We start from the raw sequence: 23,612 nt of genomic DNA, 5'->3' as shown, positions 1-23,612 counted from the left end.
ATGTGTCAGTCATAAACATGTCAAAAAGTTGTAGCATTTCTGTCAAGTACTCATGTAGAAGATATTCTCAGTCATATTTGTTAATATCGCACTGCATTGCTGTGTTTCATGAAGTCACCTGCCTTCCCCGTTCATCTGATGATGATAATGGTTTGACCCGATGTTTTGTAGCGTGTTGAATGTTATATCTGACCCATGAGTGTTAATGTGATGTCTCCAGTTGGCATGCCTTTCTCTAACCAAGCTAGACATTTCTTGACACAAAATAACCCTGATTATAACCTTGTCTGCTGGTCTTTATAAAGATCTGTCATATCACATTTCCGTTCAATATGCTTCAAACTGGGAAGCCGGTAGTAGAGAGAGCCACGAGTCCTGTATACACTGCCTTTCCTTCAAAGACAACACTCACTATGGAACTTTTCCTTTCTAGAACCTGAAACATGTTAAAAAGCATCAAGAAGAGCCAGCCAAAAAAAAAAAAAAACCTTAATAGGAGGCGAAGTGTTTCTTTTTCTTCCCATTGTGTTTTTTGTTTTTGTTGAAAGGTTCCTGTTAACTGCCATTCTGTTATGTGTTTGAATTGTTAAAGATGAAGGTAATGGAGTCCATTTGGTTTGTAATGAAATATTCAGTCTGATGGCATGTGCACCCTGCTAATATGTCAATATAGAGGTGTAATTGCACTCTGTATTTCCTTTGACTTGTAATCATATTGCCAAAGACAACAATTTTATAGATTAATGTAAATACCACTCTGTCCATTGCTACGACAAATTCTATTTGCTTTTGTTTTGTTTAGTTTTTTTCTCCAACCCTACCATCAAGTTTCTGTGATGTATTGTCTTCCAGTTGCAATAAAAAACTAAAAGTTGCAAAGATGATCCTAGCATGATGGTTTTGTGCAGCTCTAAGTCCATTGTTGATATTATTGCTAAAAAGAATCTTATTTTAATATATCACATGGATTTTCAAGCCAAATACTTCGTTTAACAGATAATTTGCCATTTTTTGTCTCAATATGTTTAACAGGTAGGGAAATTGGAAATTAGCCTAAACCAGAGTCCGTGACGTTGAAATACAGTAAAAATAGTAATATTGTGGAAATATTATTACAATTTAAAATAAATATATATATATATATATATATATGTTTTGTTTGCTTTGTTTTTTCGAATGGCAGAACGTATCATGAAAAACTGCACTGGGCTTTATCGCATTGTTGAGTCTGGGAAGTGGCTGCCCCCTTCATCACATAAAAACTTGTCGCCTCAGGAGGTTTGTTTGGGTTTGGAGGACCGTCTTCAGTGTCACATGATCCTTCAGAAATCATTCTAATATGCTGATTTAGTGCTCAAGAAAGATTTTTTATTATCATTTTTGAAAACAGTTGTGCATCCTTGTTGAATAAAAGTACTATTTTTTCTTTCCAAAAAAATAAAATAAATCTTACTGACCATAAATCTCACTGTTGGAAAACTGAATTGCTACATATTAAAACATTAAAGGGTTTAATGTTGTTTTAAGGTTGTGTGAAGGCTGAAGATGATGAACACAAGCAGTGACAGTCTCTGGAACATGACAATTTCTATACTGAACCTGATTGTCACTTCCTTCTCAGCAACCCACCTCCCAACTTCACACACCACAGATTTGCAGACGAAAGACTTGAATGAACAAGTAATATGATTATAAAGAATAAGCTAGTGTTTGTTTGGCTTAAAGTTGCATTCTTAAAGGTACAGTGCAACCATTTCAATTTTCCAATCAGTTCATATGCCACATTTTATGATCTTTATAAATGCAACAAACATTAAATACGAGTGTTGAAAGAGTTTGATGATGTCTGCTATCCCTATTAGAGTGAACTTTGTTTACACAATTTATCAGCCCTAATGCCTAATGGAGTCTGTGGCCTATTCTTAATCAAAGAGTGAGCGTTTGGAAATCAGAACTGCCTCCCTGCACCCTGTCACCACACCCATGCTCGCCTGTGTTGCTATGCAACTGCAGGAAAAGAGAGACTGAAAATGTACAAGAAGCTTTTTGCCAGACTCAGACATACAGAGTTGATCTATTTTGCAAGGGTTACGCACAGGTTACCGGAGCTGAGGTAGCACGCGCACTTCACTTTACACCGACATAGTCCAGGGAAAATTCTATTCAAAACAAAACTAAACACCAAACAAATGTCATTATTCAATTTGGGCTGTCTGTGCCTGTTTTTGTGGAGTTTGGCATGCGTGTGACCTTGTCGTACAATCTCTGCAAACATCACACTGGCAGTCAAAAGGCTGTTTAATTTACTCAGTAAATCTATCTTAGCGTTCCTCTGAAATCTCCCACGAGAGTCGGAGCGCAGCCCCAAAACACACTTCCAAAAGACATATTGCATGTGTTTGTTGCCAAGGAAACAAAGCGAGGTGGCTTTCATTCCAGCACATCCAGATGGTATATATATATATATATATATATATATATATGTTTTGTTTGCTTTGTTTTTTCGAATGGCAGAACGTATCATGAAAAACTGCACTGGGCTTTATCGCATTGTTGAGTCTGGGAAGTGGCTGCCCCCTTCATCACATAAAAACTTGTCGCCTCAGGAGGTTTGTTTGGGTTTGGAGGACCCGACAACCAGAACTAACACTTCCCACCTGCAACTACAACTCGTTTGCAAGGTAGCAGGAAACTGAGGCGCTCATTGGCAGCGCAAATCAATAGGCCTAAGTGCGCTCTTTGATGGAACGCACCGCGAGATAACCATTCAAATCTGCCACACGGTGCCTTCAGTTTGTCGGTCCTTGTAAGTCAGACATAAATATGGGAGTATTACAGCAAATCTGTGGCATTAAGGGAAGAATGTTTGAATACATTTGCAAGTCCATACATCTTTCCTTAATCTGCCTGATTTGCATGAGGGCACAGTCGAGGGATTTGAGGAGAAATTGGAATCTATGATACGATGGGTGGCGAAACGTGCCAGGACTTCATCAGCGAGGGCATGTGTTTCAGGTCTACATGGTCTCTCTACGAAATCACCAGGGTTTGAGCGGTTAGACATGCTGCTATCTCTTTCATCGATGTATAATGAGAGTAAAAAAACCTGGTTACGTTACCTGAGGTGACCCATAAACGTCATGAAGTATTGCATGTTCACTGAACTAGATTTACAGCGCTTCTCTTTGCAGCAAAATATTTAGTTTTAATAAAAATTGCACATTCAAGTTGGGTTCAGGTGCAGACACGAACAGAAATTGTCTACACACTGATGTTAATATTCCAGATTTTATTCGTGTGATGTTTCAATCTGTCAAGTGTTTATCAGGCAAAAAGCTTCAGTCTTTCAAATTTAAAAGAAATTCAATTTACCAGAGATGCAAAATTGTGCCAAAGATAATAGCCTAGATAACAAAACTATGTCTCCATTTGTTGAGCATGTCTGATATAAAAAAAAATTCAAGATATGTTATCTGAAAACATTTGTAATATCTTATGCTTCTCAAATAAACTGATCTTGTTTTAAGGATATATCTTACTGGAAAATACTGATTAAGAAAATGAACAGGTGTATAATTCAATGGCTAAAGACTGTTAAAGATATATATATATATATATATATATATGCACAATTCATTATGCAAATAAATGTAAGAAAGAAAACCTATTGGAGATCATTGTTACAGTGACATCAGTGTTGGATGCTGAATGTTTTATCAACGTCTAAGTCACCTGGAATTTTTAAAAATTTAATCTCAAAGTTCTTTAAAATATTACGTTTGCAATAAATAAATAAATGAATTTTAAAAAATAAATAATCCAAAGTCCTACTATGGAAGAATCCATTGCTTACACCAAGTCTGCCTTAACTTGTACGCAAGGCCTCAACAGGGTCAAGCAACAACTGTAAGAGACAGAACAAATCACACAATGTGCGCTGGGCTTAAGAGATGAACTAGCTGAACTTGTGTGAATCATAAGGTAAAGAGAGAGAGAAAAAAGAGGGAGCAGGTAAGAATCTGACATTTTCCACAGAGGTTGTGCTGACGAAGCAGATGGAAATGCCAGCTTGAATGGTTCCCACTTCTCCGTTTCGCTCTCAACACCATGCTTTCCATACATTTTACACCTTTGGACACTGAATTTGTGAGAGAGCTTCAAATCAGGACTGATCTCTCTCTTCCCCTCTGTCACTCTCTTATTCTCCCTTTCACTTTTACACACACACACACACACACACAGGCACACACGCACACTTTTCTCTCAGTTACAATTGAGCCTGCGGTAAAATTAATGTTCTGTAACCATCACGCTAACTGCAGGTACCCCGTTTCTGCACCGATGGCAGCTACTGCCCTTGATCTTTCATTAGGAGTCCACCTAAAGAACCTCAGGGAAAGCTGGAGCCAGTGGAGCGAGGGAGAGGAGGAGAGAAAGCCCTTCCATCAGCAGCCAAGTCTGTCCATCCAGCCTTTATCAGAGAAAGGACTACAACTGCTTTGCAATTCTCCATGAACTTTCTGCTATTTCTCCAGCACTACAGTACAATGAAGCAATTCTAGTTTTTGTATTTTCTGTATAATGTTGTGCACAAAGTATAGTATAGTTATTTGTGTCTGTGAAGATTAGTGTGGTTATTTGAGTGCATGCACGTCATTTTGAGTTATTTGACCCAAGTTCAGTTTTAACTGTAAATTAAAAGTGTAATTAAAAGGGAAATTAAATTAAAATGTACTTTTTCATCATGGATGCATACAATTTATCAAAAGTGACAATAAAGGCTTTTACATTGGTATAAAAAATGTCAAATAAATGCTGTTCTTTTGAAATTTCTACTCAAAAGAATCCTGGGAAAGATATATATCACTGTTTCTACAAAAATATTGAGCAGCACAACTGTTTTCAACATTGATAATAATAAGAAATGTTTCTTGAGTATAAAATCTGCATATTAGAATGATTTCTGAAGGATCATGTGACACTGAAGACTGGAGTAATGATGCTGAAAATTCAGCTTTGCCATCAAAGGAATCAATTATATTTTAGAATATATTATTTATACATCAGTTATTTTAAATTGTAATAATATTTCACAATATTACTGTTTTACTTTATTTTTGATCAAATAAATGCAGCCTTGGTGAGTATTAGAGACTTCTTTCAAAAACATTAAAAAAAAATCCTACCAAACTTTTGACCGTTAGTATATATTAATCAATAACATTGGAAATGTGTAACATTACGGAAGTAAAATTTGCGATGTGTATAACTTTTGGTCCAATAGTGGCAAATGGAACTGCAAACACTATTTTCAAACACCCACCCTCTCATCTACCATTGTTTGGCCCAAAAAGGTGACCCTGTCCCATACTTATGCTTTAAGTTAAGCCTAAAGTTCACATTTTTCTGCTTAAAGGGATAGTTCACCCAAAAATGAAAATTACCCCATGATTTACTCACCTTCAAGCCATCCTAGGTGTATATGACTTTCTTCTTTCAGACGAATACAATCGGAGTTATATTAAAAAACATCCTGGCTCTTTTGAGGTCAAGTCAAAGGCGCATGGACCACTGGATAAGCACTTGGTGCTATCGATCATTTTTCACCCGGTGTAGCAATCAAACCCGCCTATTAGTCAGCTTTGTACGGCGCAGCCACCTGCAGACAGAAGAGACCCCATTGATTCACTATGAGTTCATTGAGAACTTATTTAGAGAATTAATGTGTCTTGGCGAAGGGCTGCAGCTGCTCTGATCGAGACTGCCATTATAAAATTAGGGCGTCCGATGGATTCATTTGGAACCAAATGCACAGCTACTCCTGCAATCTCATTTAACTGGACAGGTTTATTCCTCCCTGGAGAACTGATGTATTCATCAGATTTTAAAGGCCTGTGTGGACTGATGTGGATCAGAAACAAGTATGAGATTTATTAGATCAACATTTAAATTTAACTTCACAAGAAACTTGGCATAAAATCTCTCTGATATGTTCTGCCAGCTTGGGATTCGGTTATTGACTTTGTTTGCGGAAGACGTTGCAAGCAGATGTAAATATGAAAGGAAGGCCGTGATGCGTCCCTGATCCACACAAATTGGATGTAATGTCATATAAGATTTACAACTTGGTATCTCCTTTAATACTGAAACTGTATAAGTGCCTTAGCTAGTCTATGATGTTCATCATTTCTCTATGACAAGAGAAAAGCAAGATTGAACTCAGTGTCTGTGTGCAAGAGAGAGAGAACAAGACAGAAGAAAAGAGTAATGCGCTGAAGCCCTGGGCATTTTAATTGTGATGAAAGTATGTTAACCAGAGGGGATAAATTACCAGCATGTGGAATGGATGGGAGACTAGGGTCTTTAGTGTTTTTTCTTCCCCTTGGAAAGTCAGAAATCCTATTTGATATATCTGCACATAATGCTATTATAGTTCATATTAAAAAATATAGTCAAAAACAATAAAAAAAAATATTTGTTGTATTTAATAAATGTAATATATATATATATATATATATATTTAGATATTTATATTTATATACTAATTCATAATTTTGTTCAGGATTCTCTGATGAATAGAAAGTTTAAAAATTATTTATTTGAAACAGTCTTTTGTAACATTATAAATGTCTTTACTGTAAATTGAGATAAATTCAATGTGTCTTTGCTAAATAAAAGTATTAATTAATACTTACTGACACTAAACTTTAGAAGTTGTGTATATTTCAATCACTTTAATATATTATGCAAATAGTTATTTTATATTCATTTATTTATACATAACTTTATAGCTTTATATATATATATATAGGCCTATTATTTTATACTCATTTTCAATATTAATTATTAATTGTCCTGGTTTGCATCTATATTAGGCCTATTTCTCCTAATAAAAAGTTTAGAAAAAAATGAAATAATGTTAAAACAATGTTTAAACACAAATAAAGCTAAGCTTATAAAAGAAAGCACCGCTGAGCATGGTTTTATTTCGAGCTGTATACTTTTAAGACAAACTTCTTTGTTGATACATTTGACATGAGGGGTCTCAGATGTATGACTTCAGGAATGACGTGATGACTGTTCAGCGGGTGGGCAGATGCCCGCCGTCCCTGGCAACAGTGAGAAACGGCACAGGCGTCACTAGTAGTTATGCAACGTGCTGCTACCACACAGCCGGCCGAGCGCGGGAGAGACTGAGTGAGTGCTTTCATTCAGGACTCCGAGAGCTCAGCTCAGCAGGGTCTCTACCTTTTCACGTACAGAGCGCCAGAAATCACCCTGCTGCCAGTGGTCGAATTGTAAAAAAACAATTCAGGGGGGATGGTGTGGTCAATTTCTTAAATACAAAATTTGTATTTAAGAATAAATATAAAATTTGTCTAATTTTTAAAAAAGGGGTCCCTACTCCACACGCTAAATCACATCACGCACCACATAGATGGCGCTGTCCCCATTTATGCAATAATTTAACATACCTTTTCACTCCGTTACATAGGCCTACTGATATTCAAAAAAGTACATTGCTTGTGCAATGAATATAAAAACATAAACACTCACACATGGGTATTTTTTTCATTAATTGCTTGAATTATATGGTTATTTTACCTGTATTCTAATAGGCTTCATCGCGCAGTGAATGCTTTTGGACTCTAAATACGTGTTTTTGTTTGGTTTTTGCAGGGTCGATGACTCATAATGTCAGCTCTCCTATATCTCTCAATCCCTCACAGTTACACATACAGCACAATAACGTTATGTCAGGGGAATGTTTTAAATTCTAATGAAGGAACAAAATCATACCTTTTCTGTTGTCTTCTTTTTAAAGAAATTCAAAAGTTGTGCTTGAACCATTTACGCGAAAAATGACGAAAAGCTTGTGTGCAGCTTATTACAGAAACGAGTTCTGATTGGCCAATCGCCGTTATTCGTGAATTATCTTAAGTAGATAATTTTAACATTTCATTTGCATGATAAGTTTTACATAATACACATTATTAATCCAAAGGGGATGGTGGTTTTACTGAGGGGATGCTTTTTGTTATTTATTATTATATTTTTTTTTCAAACATCCCCCCTCAATTTGAGCCCTGCCTGCTGCTAATGCTAAAAATAAAGCTTTCCTTTCACTGACGGATGTGGTGACTTGAAAGTTGTTTTGTGTTTACTTTTTTACCTTCTTATTCTCTTGTCTCTCGTGGTTCCTGGGAAAAGGTCCCTGGCTTTTTCAAAGCATGACAGGTTGATGGACAGGTATGGAAACGAGCCTGTGACCTTGACACACATGTCTGAGGTCTTACCTATGGATTGGAAACAAGAGTCAGGTAGCCGGTTTCATATGATAAGAGTCATTCCTCAGATAGAAAACTAAAATTCTGGCGCTTTGAAGATATGCTTCGGGCCTGCTTGTTGTAAGTTTATTTTTATTGAATGCTTTTCATATAAAATGGTTTACAAAAAGTCAATTTATAATCAATTCAGTAATATGAAAAAAAAAGCATGTGGCTCTTACAGTAAATCTAAAGTTAAATCTAATGTCAGGCGTTATAAGAACTTTGGCGCCACCTGTAGGAGATATTCATGTTTTACATAAACTATGTCACTATAGTACCTCACTCACTTTATTCAGAAACATTTAAAAGTCATACATGTATTTTTGAAATCATTTTTGTTTTTATTTATGATTCCTTTCTAGGAATCGCTGTTCAGTAATACTAAAAAGAGAAAAGCGGCCACACACAGACATGCCACAACACAAAACCAAAACAAGAATTGACATCCAACAGATGGCGTAACGTGTGCAAGCAATGCGTTAATTAGACGTTAAATACATTAATGTATGTAAATCCATGACATGACTGTTCAGTCTTTTAAACAAAGAAAGCCCATGGGGTAGAACCAAAATGCCCCTTCTGTTCATGCAACATAGAGATCTTTTTTTAAACAAACAGCTGTCACTTTAACTATAATATAATATAATATAATATAATAATACGCACTTTTTATTCTCTCGTATAATGCGTACTCCACCTGGTTTGCACCTGATTGGACATTTGAAGCAGCGCTGCTTTAACTATCCAATCATGTGACTATAAGGTGTGGCATCGAACAGCGCTTCTTCCACTGTCCAATCAGCTGCGAGTAAGGTGGGGCATTAGACCAGATTCACCGGGAGCGAGTGAGAGCTACAATCTGCTTAGACTCAACAACACGATATCGGTATGTAAATGTTATATACACAACAATGCTATGCTACGCTATGTTATATACAACAATGTCTACTTAATTTGCTTAAGAATCTGGAAATATTTTCACAGATATATATTCAGGGTTAAATATTTAAGTTACATTAGTTACCGTGAAACTACTTGTCTCTCAGTGTTGCAACAGGTTGTAAACGCGTGTGCTTTGTATACATTGGTAGCAGGATATATGTAATACGTGGCAAAAAGTTATCAAATGTCAGAATACACAGATCGAATATGTTTTATGCGAAGCTGACGTGATAAGGAGAACTTTCTAGTTGTTTTTGTTCCATTGTTACATGATGAAGCCTGTTTTACTCATTTGATAACATCACAGCAGATTATTGTTGAGTAATCAGCATAGATTGAGATGATAATGAAAGGAAACGATCATATCCGTATATACAGTTTTGATACATGAACCTTTATTATTCTGAAGTGCTTAGTGCTGGTGAAAATAATTTTAATTAGGCCTATAAAAATAACTTAGTACTTACTTTGTTGTTCCACTCTCTGCAATCTGCTACATTTTAATAATGCATGATTGCTGTAACATTTTGTTTGGATACATGTATGCTGCCGTTTCTACATATTCAGAATTTTTGAAGGGTTCACCAGTGATTTTAAAGAACCTGTAGTCACTTATTTTACCATAGAAACCACAGTTTTTAACAAAAATACAGAAGTTGCTCAATATGGGACCTTCTTGAAATGAGCTGGTTTTAGCATCTTTTCATCATTTTGTGATAACATTTAATTCACCCCCCCCTTAACCCGTGAAATCAGAATTAGAGTTTTGTGATTTTTAGTGTTAGTTTTCAAGCAATCTTCAGTTCAGTTGTAGTGGGAAAATGGAGCTTAAAATGTTGATGACTCATGCTGCACTGCATAGATTTGTGTCCAATCAAATACCATCATTTGAAATGTCAAACACCACTTGAAATGCCCCACCTCAGTTTCTATAGGAAATGCATTAACGGAGTAAAGAAAATAGTGCTTGTCAAGCTAATTCACAGGTCTTTAATGAAAGCGGTGGCTGATACCAAAGTTGCCAGATTTTTTTTTGTAATCGCAATAACTGGTAACCATGGTACTTTGACAGAAACTGTAGTTACCATGGTAAATGTTTGTAAGAGGTCTTCAGTTCCTCAGGGAATGGTGAAACTGAAACTGCTGTGAAAAGTATGTGGAGGTGGCGGCGACAACTGTTTTTTTGTTTGTTTTTTTGTCTATGAATAACATGGCACATCAGAAGCTTTTCTCTTGCTGAGTCATGTCTAGAACTGGGCTTGTACAGTTTGCTTTTGTCCATGTAAAAACACACCTTAAATGTCCATGTCCTTGTTGGGATTTAACAGTCTACTAAGCGCCACTCTAACATCTACTTAAATACTAACCTTAAATGAGTATGACGTTTCAGATATGAATCAAGACATAATGTATAGACCCCATAATTAACCTTTGTCCTTAGGTTTTGAAATTTTGTTCCTGCAATCATTGCAAAACCTGCCAACAATTCCACCTACCTCTGTGAACATACTCTTATTCAGTGACTCATGGTAAAGTCCTAAATGTGTATTTTACCTGCCTACATTAACTCAATTATGTTTAGTCTCACTATGTATGAAAAGAAAGAGTGTAGTTGTCAGCACACACTTTATACATGGGCAACGTTACCTCAGGGCACATAAGGTGGCTATCCGAGGGCTGCATTCATCTGTCCCAGGTGGTGGCTTGACCTCTTTACCTATACATGGATTTAGTTACTGATATTTGTTTTTACTCGTTCTACTTGTTTTAGAACTTTTGGCCGTGTCTATGAAGACTGAGCCCAGCAGGATTTTCTGGTAGAGCGTCTGGAGATTATGGTGTTATTCATGTGAGCTTCGCTGCTCAGTAAACAGTTTTTCTGTGAACTTGGCATGAGAACTTTTGGGAAGTGGGGGGTGTAGGCACTTTTTTATTAAAATCAAACTACTCTTTGTTGTCTTTTGGTGCAGAGTTATAGTGAGACATCTCAGCAAGCCCACTCCATGAGACGAGGCTTTAGGGAATAACTGGGTCTCTCCTGCTAGGCGCAAGTAGGGGACATTGCAGGACTTAAGGAACTCTCCTTTTCCACTCACAGGGTGCTGGTGGCCAATCTGGCTCTGCACTGGTCCCTTAAACCTGCTGGGCTTGAACCAGGAAGCATTAACGCCAGTGGTCGGTGAGGCAGGACAATGTCCTCACCATATACATTTCAAAACAACAACAACATAATCTGGCTAGACAGATGCAAAACAAAACTAACACACAAATCTCGATCTCTTCAATTATAATCAAGCTGTCTGGAACACCTGTTTTTGTCATGCTGTAAAACTACCATCTGCCTGAATTTGTAAAAATCGTACTGCAGGTCTGACTGATTGCTATGAATTTTATTTATCATATCAAATTGATTTCTACATTAGACCCAGTGTTATTTAAATTTTATTGTGATACTTTTGTGTTTTGTTTTTTTAATATTTTGAATTAGCTGTTATTTTATTTTCATGTTATTTGTTTTAATTTTAATTGATTTATTTTTTAAATATTTATTTTTAGCTTTAGTTTATATTTGTTTTTGTTTTAGTAATTTTATAGTTAAACTTATTTTATTTCAGTTAGTTGCTGGGACAATTTTTTTAAGTTTAATGTTAATGATGTTTTTACATCATTGTTTTAAATACACCATACATCATTATTTTACATCATATTTTAATTAATGTAAATGAGTTTGAATTATTTTAGTTTTAGATTCTGTAATTTTTTTTTCAAATAAAAACTTAAACTTGCCTTGAAATAAAATGTTTGCGTTTAGCCTAACTAAAAATGCTAAAAGTAAAACAAATATAAATTAAAGCTAAATAGAAATATTTGTTTAAAAGTTTTTAATCGTTTCAGCTTTATTTCAATTAACAAAATTATTTTTTAAATCATTTTAATTTTAGTGATAGTTAGTAATAACAGCACTGCATAGTCATGATAACTGAAGAAATGCAATATTTATATTGGGGTGCTTGATGGAGCTCATGCTTTGGATCATTGCTGTCCTGGCCCAATAGGAGGCTGAACCGAGCCCTGTTGGCTCCTCATGATGAGATGCACTTGATGCTTGTTGTGTTCTGCACTACTGTCACACATCCCCTGGTGTGTAGACCGTGACCACCATGTATTTTTGAGGTCTAGCTGTGACTTGACATAGATACTACCACATAGATAATAACAGTTTATTTCTGGACACTTTGGACACTGTTTTCCTGTTTGATGTGTTTGTTTTTACTCCTAGCTAATTATTATAATTTTTTTTTTTGGTAAAGCGTTAAAACGTGGACTGTGTGAGGCAAACTCACTGTGACTGTGAGCACTGACAGCAGGAAATTATGCAGGGTCTAAAGCACAGTCCGAATGATGATGTCATGCATGATCATGAGCTTTGGGATGGTCGTGCGAGAGAGAGATTTGACACAGTAAAAGAGTTCCGCAGACCAGTTCTGCCAAACGTCCCAATATTGTGCACATATCTTGTGGACGCCTGCATGCACCACTGACATAACTGACAGACTGCCAGAGCCCAAGCCTGTTGGAGTCTGAGAAGTGGATCGGAGTTTTGTAAGATTTTGGAGCTGCAAACATCAGTGTTGCTTTGAAATTCTGGCTACACACTCTAAAGCAGGGATCCTCAAATCTGGCCCACGAGATCCACTTTCCTGCAGAGTTTAGCTCTAACCCTAATCAAACACACCTGAGCATGCTAATCAATGTCTTCAGGATCATTAAAAAATAACAGGTAGCTGAGTTTGATCAGGGTTGGAGCTAAACTCTGCAGCGCATTGGACCTCCAGGGCAAGATTTGGGGAACCCTGCTCTAAAGGCTCCAGACAGAGTGCAACTAAAATGGCTAGAATGAAAATATTTCAGATTTTTTTTTAAATGTAGTCAGATGGAGCAACTTTATTTGCATGTGTGTGTTTGTAAGATTTGAATCAGTCAAACAGGTTCACAAATCTCACAGACTCAAACTCATCAGTGAGTACATTGAAATGATTACTGACTAAGTGACTGAGTTTTAATCTACTTTTTCCATTCATATCTGACTTAATATAAATCCTATGAATTCATAATTAGAGTTTTGTGTTTTTATTGTTAGTTTTCAGGCCATTTTATATGTTTAGGTTTAGTGGGAAAATGGTGGTAACTTTTTTTTGTTTTTTTTGGACTTTTTCATTTCGGACCTATGTATTATTTAGGACCTGTGAAATTGGTTTTATTTTTGTCATTTCATTACATGAAGCAAATATTCAAATATTCACTTTTATATAGTCACATGACAGCCAAAAAAATGGCTGAGGATATAGTAGTGCTAATAGCATCCAAACCATTGAGTTTTTCAGTAAACGGTGGGTGTTGTGAGATGTTGAATGAATTTGCTAGTTGGAGGGAGGTGCTTGCTTTGTTTGGTGTGAAATGGGGGGCTGAGGAAGGGTAGCGTGCAGCCGGATTGTGAATGCAAAGGAGAGATTTACCAGAACAAAAACATGTTACGGAATTGGCCCCAATTTACCAGATCGTTCAGCACATCCAAGTGTGTTTCCTCTATGAAAGTGTGTTTCCTGCATGGTCTTGATTTAGGAGAGAAAATAGACCCTCTCTGATGTGAAAAAATTCTGATCACAATGGCCTCTCAGCTTTTGTCACTGTGTTTTTCCTCTTTGGTGAGCAGAAGGGCATTTGTTACTTTTCGATGGTGCATTTGTCACCTGGTTCCTCGTGAACACTTAATAAGACATTAGAGTGCAGCGATCCTTGACACTTGAAGCTTTGATTTTATTTAAAATGCACTACTTTTATGTCTCCTCTTTGAATGATGTTTGATCTGAGTAGCCAGAGGAGCTGTAGTAGCTATTTGTGTTATAAATGCTTTTCACTTGTCAGACATTTATCAGTAGTCCTTCCTGTGGCTTTGCACTGCCTCCATCCTGTTTTAAAAGGCCATGTCGAGGCATGTTGTTTTCTTTTTGGCAGTCAAAAACACTTACACAAGCCTTCTCTGTTTACTGCTGTCACTACTTGCTATGGAGAAATTTATTTTGCTTAGACAAAACATGTCATCCCTGAGTTTCCCAATTCCCATTCTCTGCCTCTTATTTTATTCCTATACCAATGGTTGTGGTGTCAAAGCCTCAAATTTGTAATCTATTTGTATTCTCAACAAATACGAGTAGAACATAACTCATCCTGTAAAGCCAGAGGAGAACTGACTGATTGAGTCTGGTTTCTCCCAAGTTGTTTTTCATGCTATGGAAGTCAATGGCTACTGTCAACTGTTTGGTTATGCTTTAAACTACTGATTCCTGAAACTGAATTTTGTGACATTCACACTGATTCACAACTGCACCAAATCAGCATATTAAAATGATTACTGAAGGATCTTGTGACACTGAAGACTAAAAATTGGCTGCTAAAAATTCAGCCTTGGAATAAACTATATTTTAAAATATATTCAAACAGAAAACGGGCATTTAAAATTGTAGTAATATTTCAGTATATTACAGGTTTATGATCAGTTTATGATATTTAAAAAACATGTACTCATTTTACTTCTTGTTTTAACAATTTGAATCTTTTTGGTAACATTAACTGTTTTGTCAAAGGTTCCTTAATGCCTTTTTAAATGAAAATTTATTTTGTGGCAGATACCTATCAGAATATGAAATCCTAATGAATAGCTGATGGTTCTCTGTTCTTAAGCCTTCCTAGGTGGGCATGGAGTCCAAGATTTGGGGAGAGTGAGGCGACGTTACAAGGTACAAGACACAGGACAGGACAACTCCCATGGCTGCTACAGCCAGTAGCAGGACTGAATCCAGACCAGGCTGGGTCGCTTTTTCAGATGAGGGTTTACAGGCAGGTCAGTACAAACATAGTCTTTACTTAGAGTAACAAGATGTTTTATGGGTTAAATTCCCATGGAACAAACATAATTATTGAAATGTGAACCCTGAATCCTCTGCTGATGAAAGTCTGCGAAACAAATAAATGTAAATGGAGGTTTCTATTTGACCAGTCAGTGATAGACCTTAGTTAGGGCAGACACCATACTGAATTTTACGCAAATGAAGGCTGTGTGGGATAGACTACAGTCTTTACAATGGTATGTACTGTATAAAGGTACTAGACTAGGTTGTGGATTTCAAAACTCACAACTTTCAAAATTGAGTTTTTATGGAGAAACTACATAAAGTTTCTTTGGGAAGATGTTTTTTCAGCTAAACAATTGGCATGTTGTTAAACTATAGTACAAATCCACCAAACAAACTGTACTATCCCTCACAGCCTTGTTTTCATTCTTGTCAAAAATTAAATACCCTGGCTAAAGTCTGTCAGTTTTAGACAGTTGGGAAGCCATGTCCGGTGTTGGATAGGAGGATTGTTGAATTATGCTTTAGATGGAAAGAAAAAGTTCAAGAAGTTCTTGTGTGTAACTGAAAATAGTTTCAGAACTTGCTGAGTGGATATCAGTTTGTTTTACTCTGTCTGAGTTTGCATTCAGATCTTTCTGTGAGATTCCTGCGTCCTGAGGTCATTGCTTCATAGTGATTACTTCGGGAACGGTCCACAGTTCTTGCACCCTACTAGATTTAACATTTAACTGTGACCTTTTTACTGAGAAGAGGCTGTATTTCTCCAACTGTGTTTCTTCTTTTGGCCCAAAGATGAGGACCACCTCCAGCCTTCTTTAGACCAGCCTGTGCTGGACTCCTCTACTTGGGCAGAAGTACCATTTGTGTCTGGTCAGAAGGCAGAGCAGCCAAATTCCTGGGTTCAGTTTGATGACAAAGCATGGGCACCCTCTCCTCCTCCCTCATCACAGGTAGAAGGTATGAGAACTACTTAAATATATATATTTGTTATTATTATTATTGCATGGAAGGAGAACTCTAACCATGAGATTTGCGTAATGTGCTTCCAAAGTCATGTTCAGGGTTCAGTACAGTACAATACAATCCATCATCCCTCAGTTCATTAAAAAAAAAAACCACTGGCAATACAAGACAACAGAGAAATGCAATGCACACAGTTTCAAAAGGGGTCATATCATAAGGAATCAAACAAACAAAATTTTCTGAGAAAAGAGTTTGGTTTAAGATTAAGTATTCAAGTTTAAAACCTCCAACAAATCTTTCTGCTTTTAAACCCTCAAGTGCATTTATTATAGTTGCATACTTTCATAATGATACTCAAAATAAACTCAAAGTAATGGGTGACAGATGCTTCCTCAACAAATGAGTAAATATTCATGTGACTTATGATATTGACAATTCCCGTGCAACCTGGGAATATGCCTTGCTTGAGGGCACAATGGCAACCTTCCGGTGCCAGCCTTGAGCTTCTAACCATTACACCACACCCATTTCAACAAGAATGTCCCAGTGTTTCCAGTTTTCCAGAGAAACATTATTTTACTGATTTCTACAATGAGTTGACTCAGTTGGGTTGGCCTGAAAAAGGACTGTGTCACTTCCTTTAGACTTGATGCTTGGTCTAGCCTGTCTCTGTGTTTATCTCTGTCTGTCTCTTTTTTGCACACATTGACTCACCCACCCCCACTCTTGTCGAAACCCAGCAGCTTTGCCAGTAACTCTTTCCCAAGAAATCTCCTGTGAGAGGCCGAGTGCAGCAACATGCAAATGGCCAAACCCTTCAAACCCTAATTGAAGCCATAAGCAGAGTTTTCATCTCAGCTGTTGTTGCTCTTGCATGAAATCTGCCTTAGGATGAAGTCAAGGGTTCAGCCGGTCTATCACTCCTTCATAATGTGTTCACTAAGAGATCAAGCCTGGGTTTGTTAAAGAACTACTTATTTAGTCCAATTACAGGGGCTGTCCAAAATATGATTTCAGGTTTGATGCCTTAATTTCCATGTGTGGTCTAGAGGAAGCTTTAGCAGCCAAAAGCCAGTGTCAGATGTAGAGTTTATCCAACCGCAACATCTTAAATTATTTATATTCAAAGGCATCCAGATTCATTTAATTTTAGATTGACTGAAAGCTATTTTTTTTAATGGGGAAATAAAACAACATAAAGATGGGAAGTGAAAGCAGTGTTTCTTTAATGCTAATGCAGCAGAAACTTCATGTTGCCATTGTTATATTAAATAAGTATATTGTGAACATAATGTGTTTATTTATTTTAAATTTTTTTAATTGACTAAAAATGACTAAAAAATACATCAGAGCACATATGGATCCATCTGAAGTTGTTTGTGGTGATATCAGGGGTTTGGGAAGCCTCAGGAAAAGGAGTGTTAGGTGGAATAATCCCACATGCACACTTGTTTTCTTTTCTCATAGACTGAGAATATTATTCAAATCTTTAAAACTATTCACTTGAATCATTGAGATTTCACTTATTACAGGCAAGACAGCTATATGAAAATACAGAGATTTTGAATAGTTGGCATTAGTTCAAATTCAGTTTATAAATTTGAGGGAAGACTTTTAATTGTAATTATCTCAATTTGCATTCTCATTCATGGGTGCCACTGAGAACCAGAATTAACTTATAAAAAAGGGGATTTAAAAAAAAACATTTTATTGTACACATTAGTGACAAACAGGTCATTGTTTCACTCACTGCATCTTATGTGTTTCACTTTTTGTCTGTGTGAAACTGCATTAGTTGTGAAGACATAAGTGAAGGCATTATAAGTTATAAGTAAAATCAAAAAATCTTTAGACATCTTTCCAATTTAAGTTTAATGGTACATTTTAAAAGGTATCGTTCCATGTATGTTGCCATTCCTAATAAAGTTACCAACCAAGGTTATTTTTTTTTTGTGATAAGTGACCATTTGTAATCCTGCTTGTGCATTATTCCTCTTAGAGTTAGTTGACTGTACTTTTATTTTCAACCTGATGATGCAGTAGTGTCTTGCTTAGACTTATCATCATCATCATCACCATCGTCGCGTCATCATCTTTTTTTTTTCTTTATGTAATACTCAGATGATCTAAATTCATTGCATCAAACACTTCTCTATTGTTTTTTTTATACCTTGTGTAAAGACTTACACAATTGATCTGTTGTGCTGAATACCCCAAAACACATAACCCCAAAATGTTTGTTTTACTTGTAACATTTTCAAGTCCTTCTTTATGGTGAACTTTATTAAGTAGGTCATAAAGTTTTAAATAACTACTTTTGTGAACTTTTTTAATTGAGCTCCAGAAAAAAACAACAACTGTGCGGTTGGATTTGTTACATCCTGTGTTTGGAATGTTTTTGAATCCCAATTGTGTAATTAGGCATCAGCAGTGCATTTAAAGAACTGTAAGGATGTCATCTGACTTCACATATTTACTCCAACCTGAATCGAAACCATCATCTGTGTAGTACTGCTGTATTCTCTCTATCATTGTTTCAAAGCGTTCTTCTACACAGTAATTCATAACATAAGTAATATGTCCTCTGATAGCAATTACAGCAGTGCTAATTAAAATCGAGTAGATTGATTCGATTGTTTGACGAGGCTGATACACATCAGCATGCTGTTATCTCGCCTCACCCTTGATGTTTAATCCTTTTACTAAAGCACTTTTCCCCACTGTGAATATTTAATAGTCTCGTTCCTAATTCAATGATAACACCTGTTCATTAGCGACACACATTTACCGTATTCACACACGCATACCGAGTTGTGCGCCATTCTGAATAAAAAATGACAGTGCCTTTAGTTTCAAATTCAGTTCCAGTAATAAATAGGAATAAATAAGAGGCAGTTATAAATAGGAGCCAGACTAGTAATTTGAACTTCAGTAGTTCAGTACCAGGAAAATTATTTCAGGAAATTAAAATGGAATAAAACCCAAATAAATACATGGTGATAATTATCGGCACTACCATTCAAATGTTTGGGGGCAGTAATATTTTATAATTTTATTTTTAAAGATATAAATACATATGAATTAATACATATAATAAGAAATTAAGTTATTCAGCAAAGATGCATTAAATTGACCAAAAGTGACAGAAAAGACTTCCTTAATTACACTTAGACTTAATTAAAAAGTTAATAAGAAATATTTTTTGAGCACAAAATCAGCATATCACAATGATTTCTGAAGGATCGTGTGACACTGAAGACTGGAGTTATGATGCTGAAAATTCAGCTTTCACATCACAGGAATAAATTACATTTTAAAATATATTACATTTGAAAACAGCTGCTTACATATGAACCTGCATGAAGGATGTGCATAAACACATTTTTTTTGGGGCAAACTTTTCCTTTTTAAATGCAGAATTTTGCCTGTTTGTGAAGATGGCAGTCATTTTTATGACTATGTATCCTAAATTTATATCTCTAAAGACATTTGTTTTATTGCAGGTCTCAGGCACAGCATTTGCTCTTTGGCCAGTTTCTGGAGTGCCGTTCCCCCATCAGAGAGCAGCTGGACCACCCAATCAGAGGAGCAGAGCTCCGTGAGCATGGGGGCATCTTCCTGTGACCTGCCCTCTCTTAACACTGAAGAGCCACCCAGTCAAACACCCTCCTGTCCCCACTCTCCTAGTGAGTACCACACACACAGAGTCATACCTACTAGTTAATAAATGGGCAACTCTCCTCAGTCGAACATCTGTAAGTGGCGGTTTTATATCCACCCAAGCAGTAATTAAAGTCTGTCCCTTCGTGAGAAGATAGAAGGAAGTGAGAATCACACAGGAAATGCTTCACACGCTGAATTATCCATCAATAAATCCCTTCCGTTGCTCAGCACAGCCTCCAGGGTCAGGTTCAGGAGCGCGGGCGGAATGAAAAGACGGCAGGTTTAGGAGTAAATGATGGAGGAATTGGGACAAATAAATTCACACGGTCTGTGACAGCTGCTCCTCAGACGCTTCTCTTGTGTGAGTGATGGTGGCTCTGAAGGAACGCTGTGCTGATTTGAGGCAGGACGCTTTCTCTCTCGCAAGTAATTTGTGGTGGAGCGGTTAGCGCTCCTACGCGATCCATCTCGGGCCTCCAGCAATAGCTCACTCAGACCAGGGTTTCTATGGAGACAGGAGAGGGTGAGGTGCTTAAGACGGTTTTATTTATTAAAATGCAGCATGCTTCATTTCTCAGTGTGGGAAGTCACTGCAACAGAATTTTCACTTGAGGCAGGAGTGAAAAGAAGTGCATGATATTGAGTGTTAGTTAAAGGATTAGTTCACCCAAAAATGAAAATTAGCACACAAATTACTCACCCTCAAGTCATCCTAGGTGTATATGACTTTCTTCTTTCAGACGAATCCAGTCGGAGTTATATAAAAAATGGTCTTTGATCTTTCAAGCTGTTTAATGCCACTCAGTGGGTGTTGCATGCATCAGTCTAAAATAAGTGCAATAAAAAGCGCCCATCCATTAAAAAAAAGTGTCTCACACGGCTCTGGGGGGTGAACAAAGGCCTCCTGTAGCGAATCGATGCGTTTTTGTAAGAAACCTTTTGTAAGGTCTGCAGGACACCGGCCCTCCAGGACCGAGTTTGGGCACCCCTGGACTAAATAGTCACTAAATAGTGTGTAATTACGACAAGCTGCACTGGAGTTTGATCATGTCTGAGTCTGTAAGAAAAAAGATAAGAATGTTCTTTAAAAATTATTTCTTGTTCAGGAATGCATAAATATTTGTAATTTTTTTTTTCTTAAGTTAGAAAAAGAAAACTACGATGGGTTTTAGTGCCATGTTAAAAAATAAAAAAAAATCGAAGATTGCGAGATTAAAAAAATATTTTGAGAAAAAAAATAAAAATGATCTGAATAAAGTCTAAATATTTTGAGAATAAAGTCAAAATTATATAATTTAATGAAACGAATGTTTCATTGTAATCGATGATTGTAAAAGATGATTGATTCTATGCCGCTTAAACTGAGGTGAATAAAGCGGTCTGTCACCCCACATTAAAGAGCATGAAAAACACATTATTATAAGACATATTGTTTGTATTTCTCTATAAAACTGACAGAATTTGAAAGTTGAGACTTTGTTTTATAATAAAAGTACCAAAAGCACAAAGCTTGTTGCTATTATTGGGTGGTTGGCGCTCTACAAATAATAAATGCATTTGAAGATGTGAAATATTATTTCCAAGCATACTGTCCCTGCGAGTATGACACATAGTATAATTTCCGATAATAATCCCACATATATTCAAATCAGTTGCAAGGCCACCGGAATTGATTTTATTCTCAAAATATTTTTACTTTATTCTCGTATTGCTACGACTTTATTCTTGTAATTCTCCAGTAATTCTTGTTCTTTTGATATGGCTTGGGTTGTTCCTTCAGTTCAAGTCTGGGATTTTTTTCATCCGTTGCATTGGCCTCTAGGTGAAAATTAAAAGTCAGATGATATTAAAATGTTATAGTGCCCCTTTCCTCGTCAAACCTGAAGATTTGAGATATCATTCATGCCTGTAGTACAAAAGGTCTAGTTATATGTGAATGTTTAATGTTTAGGGGTATGTATGAGCAATAGCAATCGTTACGAATAAGTCTTTGTAGAAGCATTTTTTTTTTTTTTTGATTTTCCCTACTGCAGACACCATTAGACGTCAAATTGTTTGAAAATGTGCTTACTCTACCCACTTTCGCGCTACCCGCTGGCCTTTGCTCCTGCTCTCACTGTGTTGATGTGCACACTGATAAAACCTGGCAGCAGGCTGTTGTTCTGTTGGTTTTCCTTTCAACATGTGACCCTTGGGTGTTGTTCCATGATTGTTTATTTACAGCTGAACTGAGTGTAAATGTGTGTGTAATTGCTGATTATTTGTGTACATAGTTCTTCTCTGCTGTAATTTCTTTGAGTTGCATTCACTGTTTATACACATTTCACATGGCTTGTGTCTACTTTAAGCACTGTTTGTCAGATGTTGTCTTTAGAAGGATTCTTTATGTGATTTACAGCTTATATTCATGAATGATACATTATAGTTATGAATGTGCCATTGTAAGCCGAGACTATTGGTTACGAGTGAATATGAGTGTTTATGCAGCTGTATGGTGCAAGCCAGGTCTTTACGAAAGCTTTGTGTTGGGCTAATTTACAGGCACAGATGGCTGATGATGTTTTTTATCAGGACGTGCAGTGCATTTGATATACAATGCACATTTTCATTTTCTTCTCATTACATTTCCGGTGGTGCATAAGAATGCTGTTGTCCATAGAGATGCAATGGGTGTGTGTGTGCGCGGTCAGGAGAGGAAGAGAAAGCGTGTGAGAATGTGGTTTTGTCATATCCAGTGGAGTCCACACAGAAGGGCATTGTCGTCTAATCTCTACATAGAACAGCAGAAGTTACTGTAATCTCAGATCAGCAGAGGTTATAGAGTAGAGCAACAGCTTTTTTAAGAGCACATCCTGCTGGGAATCTCGCACTCTTCCTCACCGTCTGTGAACTTTGACCCCTGCAGATGTCCTTGTGAAAAAACCCGCCTCCTGTGACACCTGCAGCTATCACTCCGCTTCACATTATGGGAAAGCTCTGCCTGTCAGAGATGTCTCTTGTGTCTTCTCACCAACATGGTGTGGTGAGTTTGGAAAGCAGCATTTCTCTTGCTTAAATAGTTATAATTAAAATAATTAAATAATAGTTAAAATAGTTAAATAAATACTAGGATCTCACTCATTTACATATAGATGTTTTAAAGCTAACATTAAAAAATGAATTGTGTGTATTTTCTAAATTTAGTATACATTCAAAGTCTTGTGAATGATACATTGATGCACATTACTCCAATAAAATAATGAAAAAAAAAAAAATATATATATATAATAATAATAAATAATAAAAAATGTTTTGTCTCTCTGCAAAATATAATACAGATAAAACTTTTCAGGTTCATTCTCTGTGGAAAAAATGTTTCCATATTTCTGATACTACCAATTTTTTGTTGAATATCCCTTTTTCACTCAGAAATAGATTACATTAGGGAAGTGAAATGGGTTGTGAACATCGTTTCATGTTAATTCTAAGGTTTAGAGCGATGGTGAAAAATGATGATTCAAAAGTAATATTACAGTAAGAGTGCCAATCTAAAATCAATAAATGCATTTGATGTGAACATTAATGCAAATGAATGGGTGCATAGTAAGGCTAATTCTGAAGTAATCCCCAGTTAATGCTCTGGTTTTGTTTAGAAGGACTGATCTGAAACCAACAAAATAAAGGTCAGTAGCTTAGTGCTAGAAAGGATTGAGAGATTTCGAGGCAGATCAAGACATCAGTGCAAACAGTACCGCTGCTCCCTATACACAGAGTACGCAGTTTGCGTAGGGCACCAACTCCCAGGGGGGCACCATCCGAG

General features: G+C 36.5%; 1 protein-coding gene across 2 annotated transcripts in view; it reads left to right on the top strand.

The window, feature by feature from the left end:
• The first annotated feature begins 9,155 nt into the window (after window positions 1-9,155).
• Window positions 9,156-23,612, top strand: part of LOC107751737 (stonin-2-like) — a 26,013-nt gene continuing 11,556 nt past the window's right edge. The window contains exons 1-5 of one of the 2 annotated variants that reach the window (XM_016567491.1): window positions 9,156-9,216; window positions 15,015-15,174; window positions 15,980-16,144; window positions 19,654-19,836; window positions 22,719-22,835. In XM_016567491.1, the coding sequence (XP_016422977.1) occupies window positions 15,099-15,174; window positions 15,980-16,144; window positions 19,654-19,836; window positions 22,719-22,835 (541 nt within the window). In that variant the 5' untranslated portion in view covers window positions 9,156-9,216; window positions 15,015-15,098. The remainder of the gene's footprint in view (window positions 9,217-15,014; window positions 15,175-15,979; window positions 16,145-19,653; window positions 19,837-22,718; window positions 22,836-23,612) is intronic. The other variant, XM_016567492.1, reaches the window with a different exon arrangement.

Source organism: Sinocyclocheilus rhinocerous, unplaced genomic scaffold (assembly GCF_001515625.1).
Source record: "Sinocyclocheilus rhinocerous isolate Xijiao unplaced genomic scaffold, SAMN03320098_v1.1 scaffold993, whole genome shotgun sequence".
Taxonomy (NCBI): domain Eukaryota; kingdom Metazoa; phylum Chordata; class Actinopteri; order Cypriniformes; family Cyprinidae; genus Sinocyclocheilus; species Sinocyclocheilus rhinocerous.
This window is presented reverse-complemented; position numbering and strand designations above follow the sequence as displayed.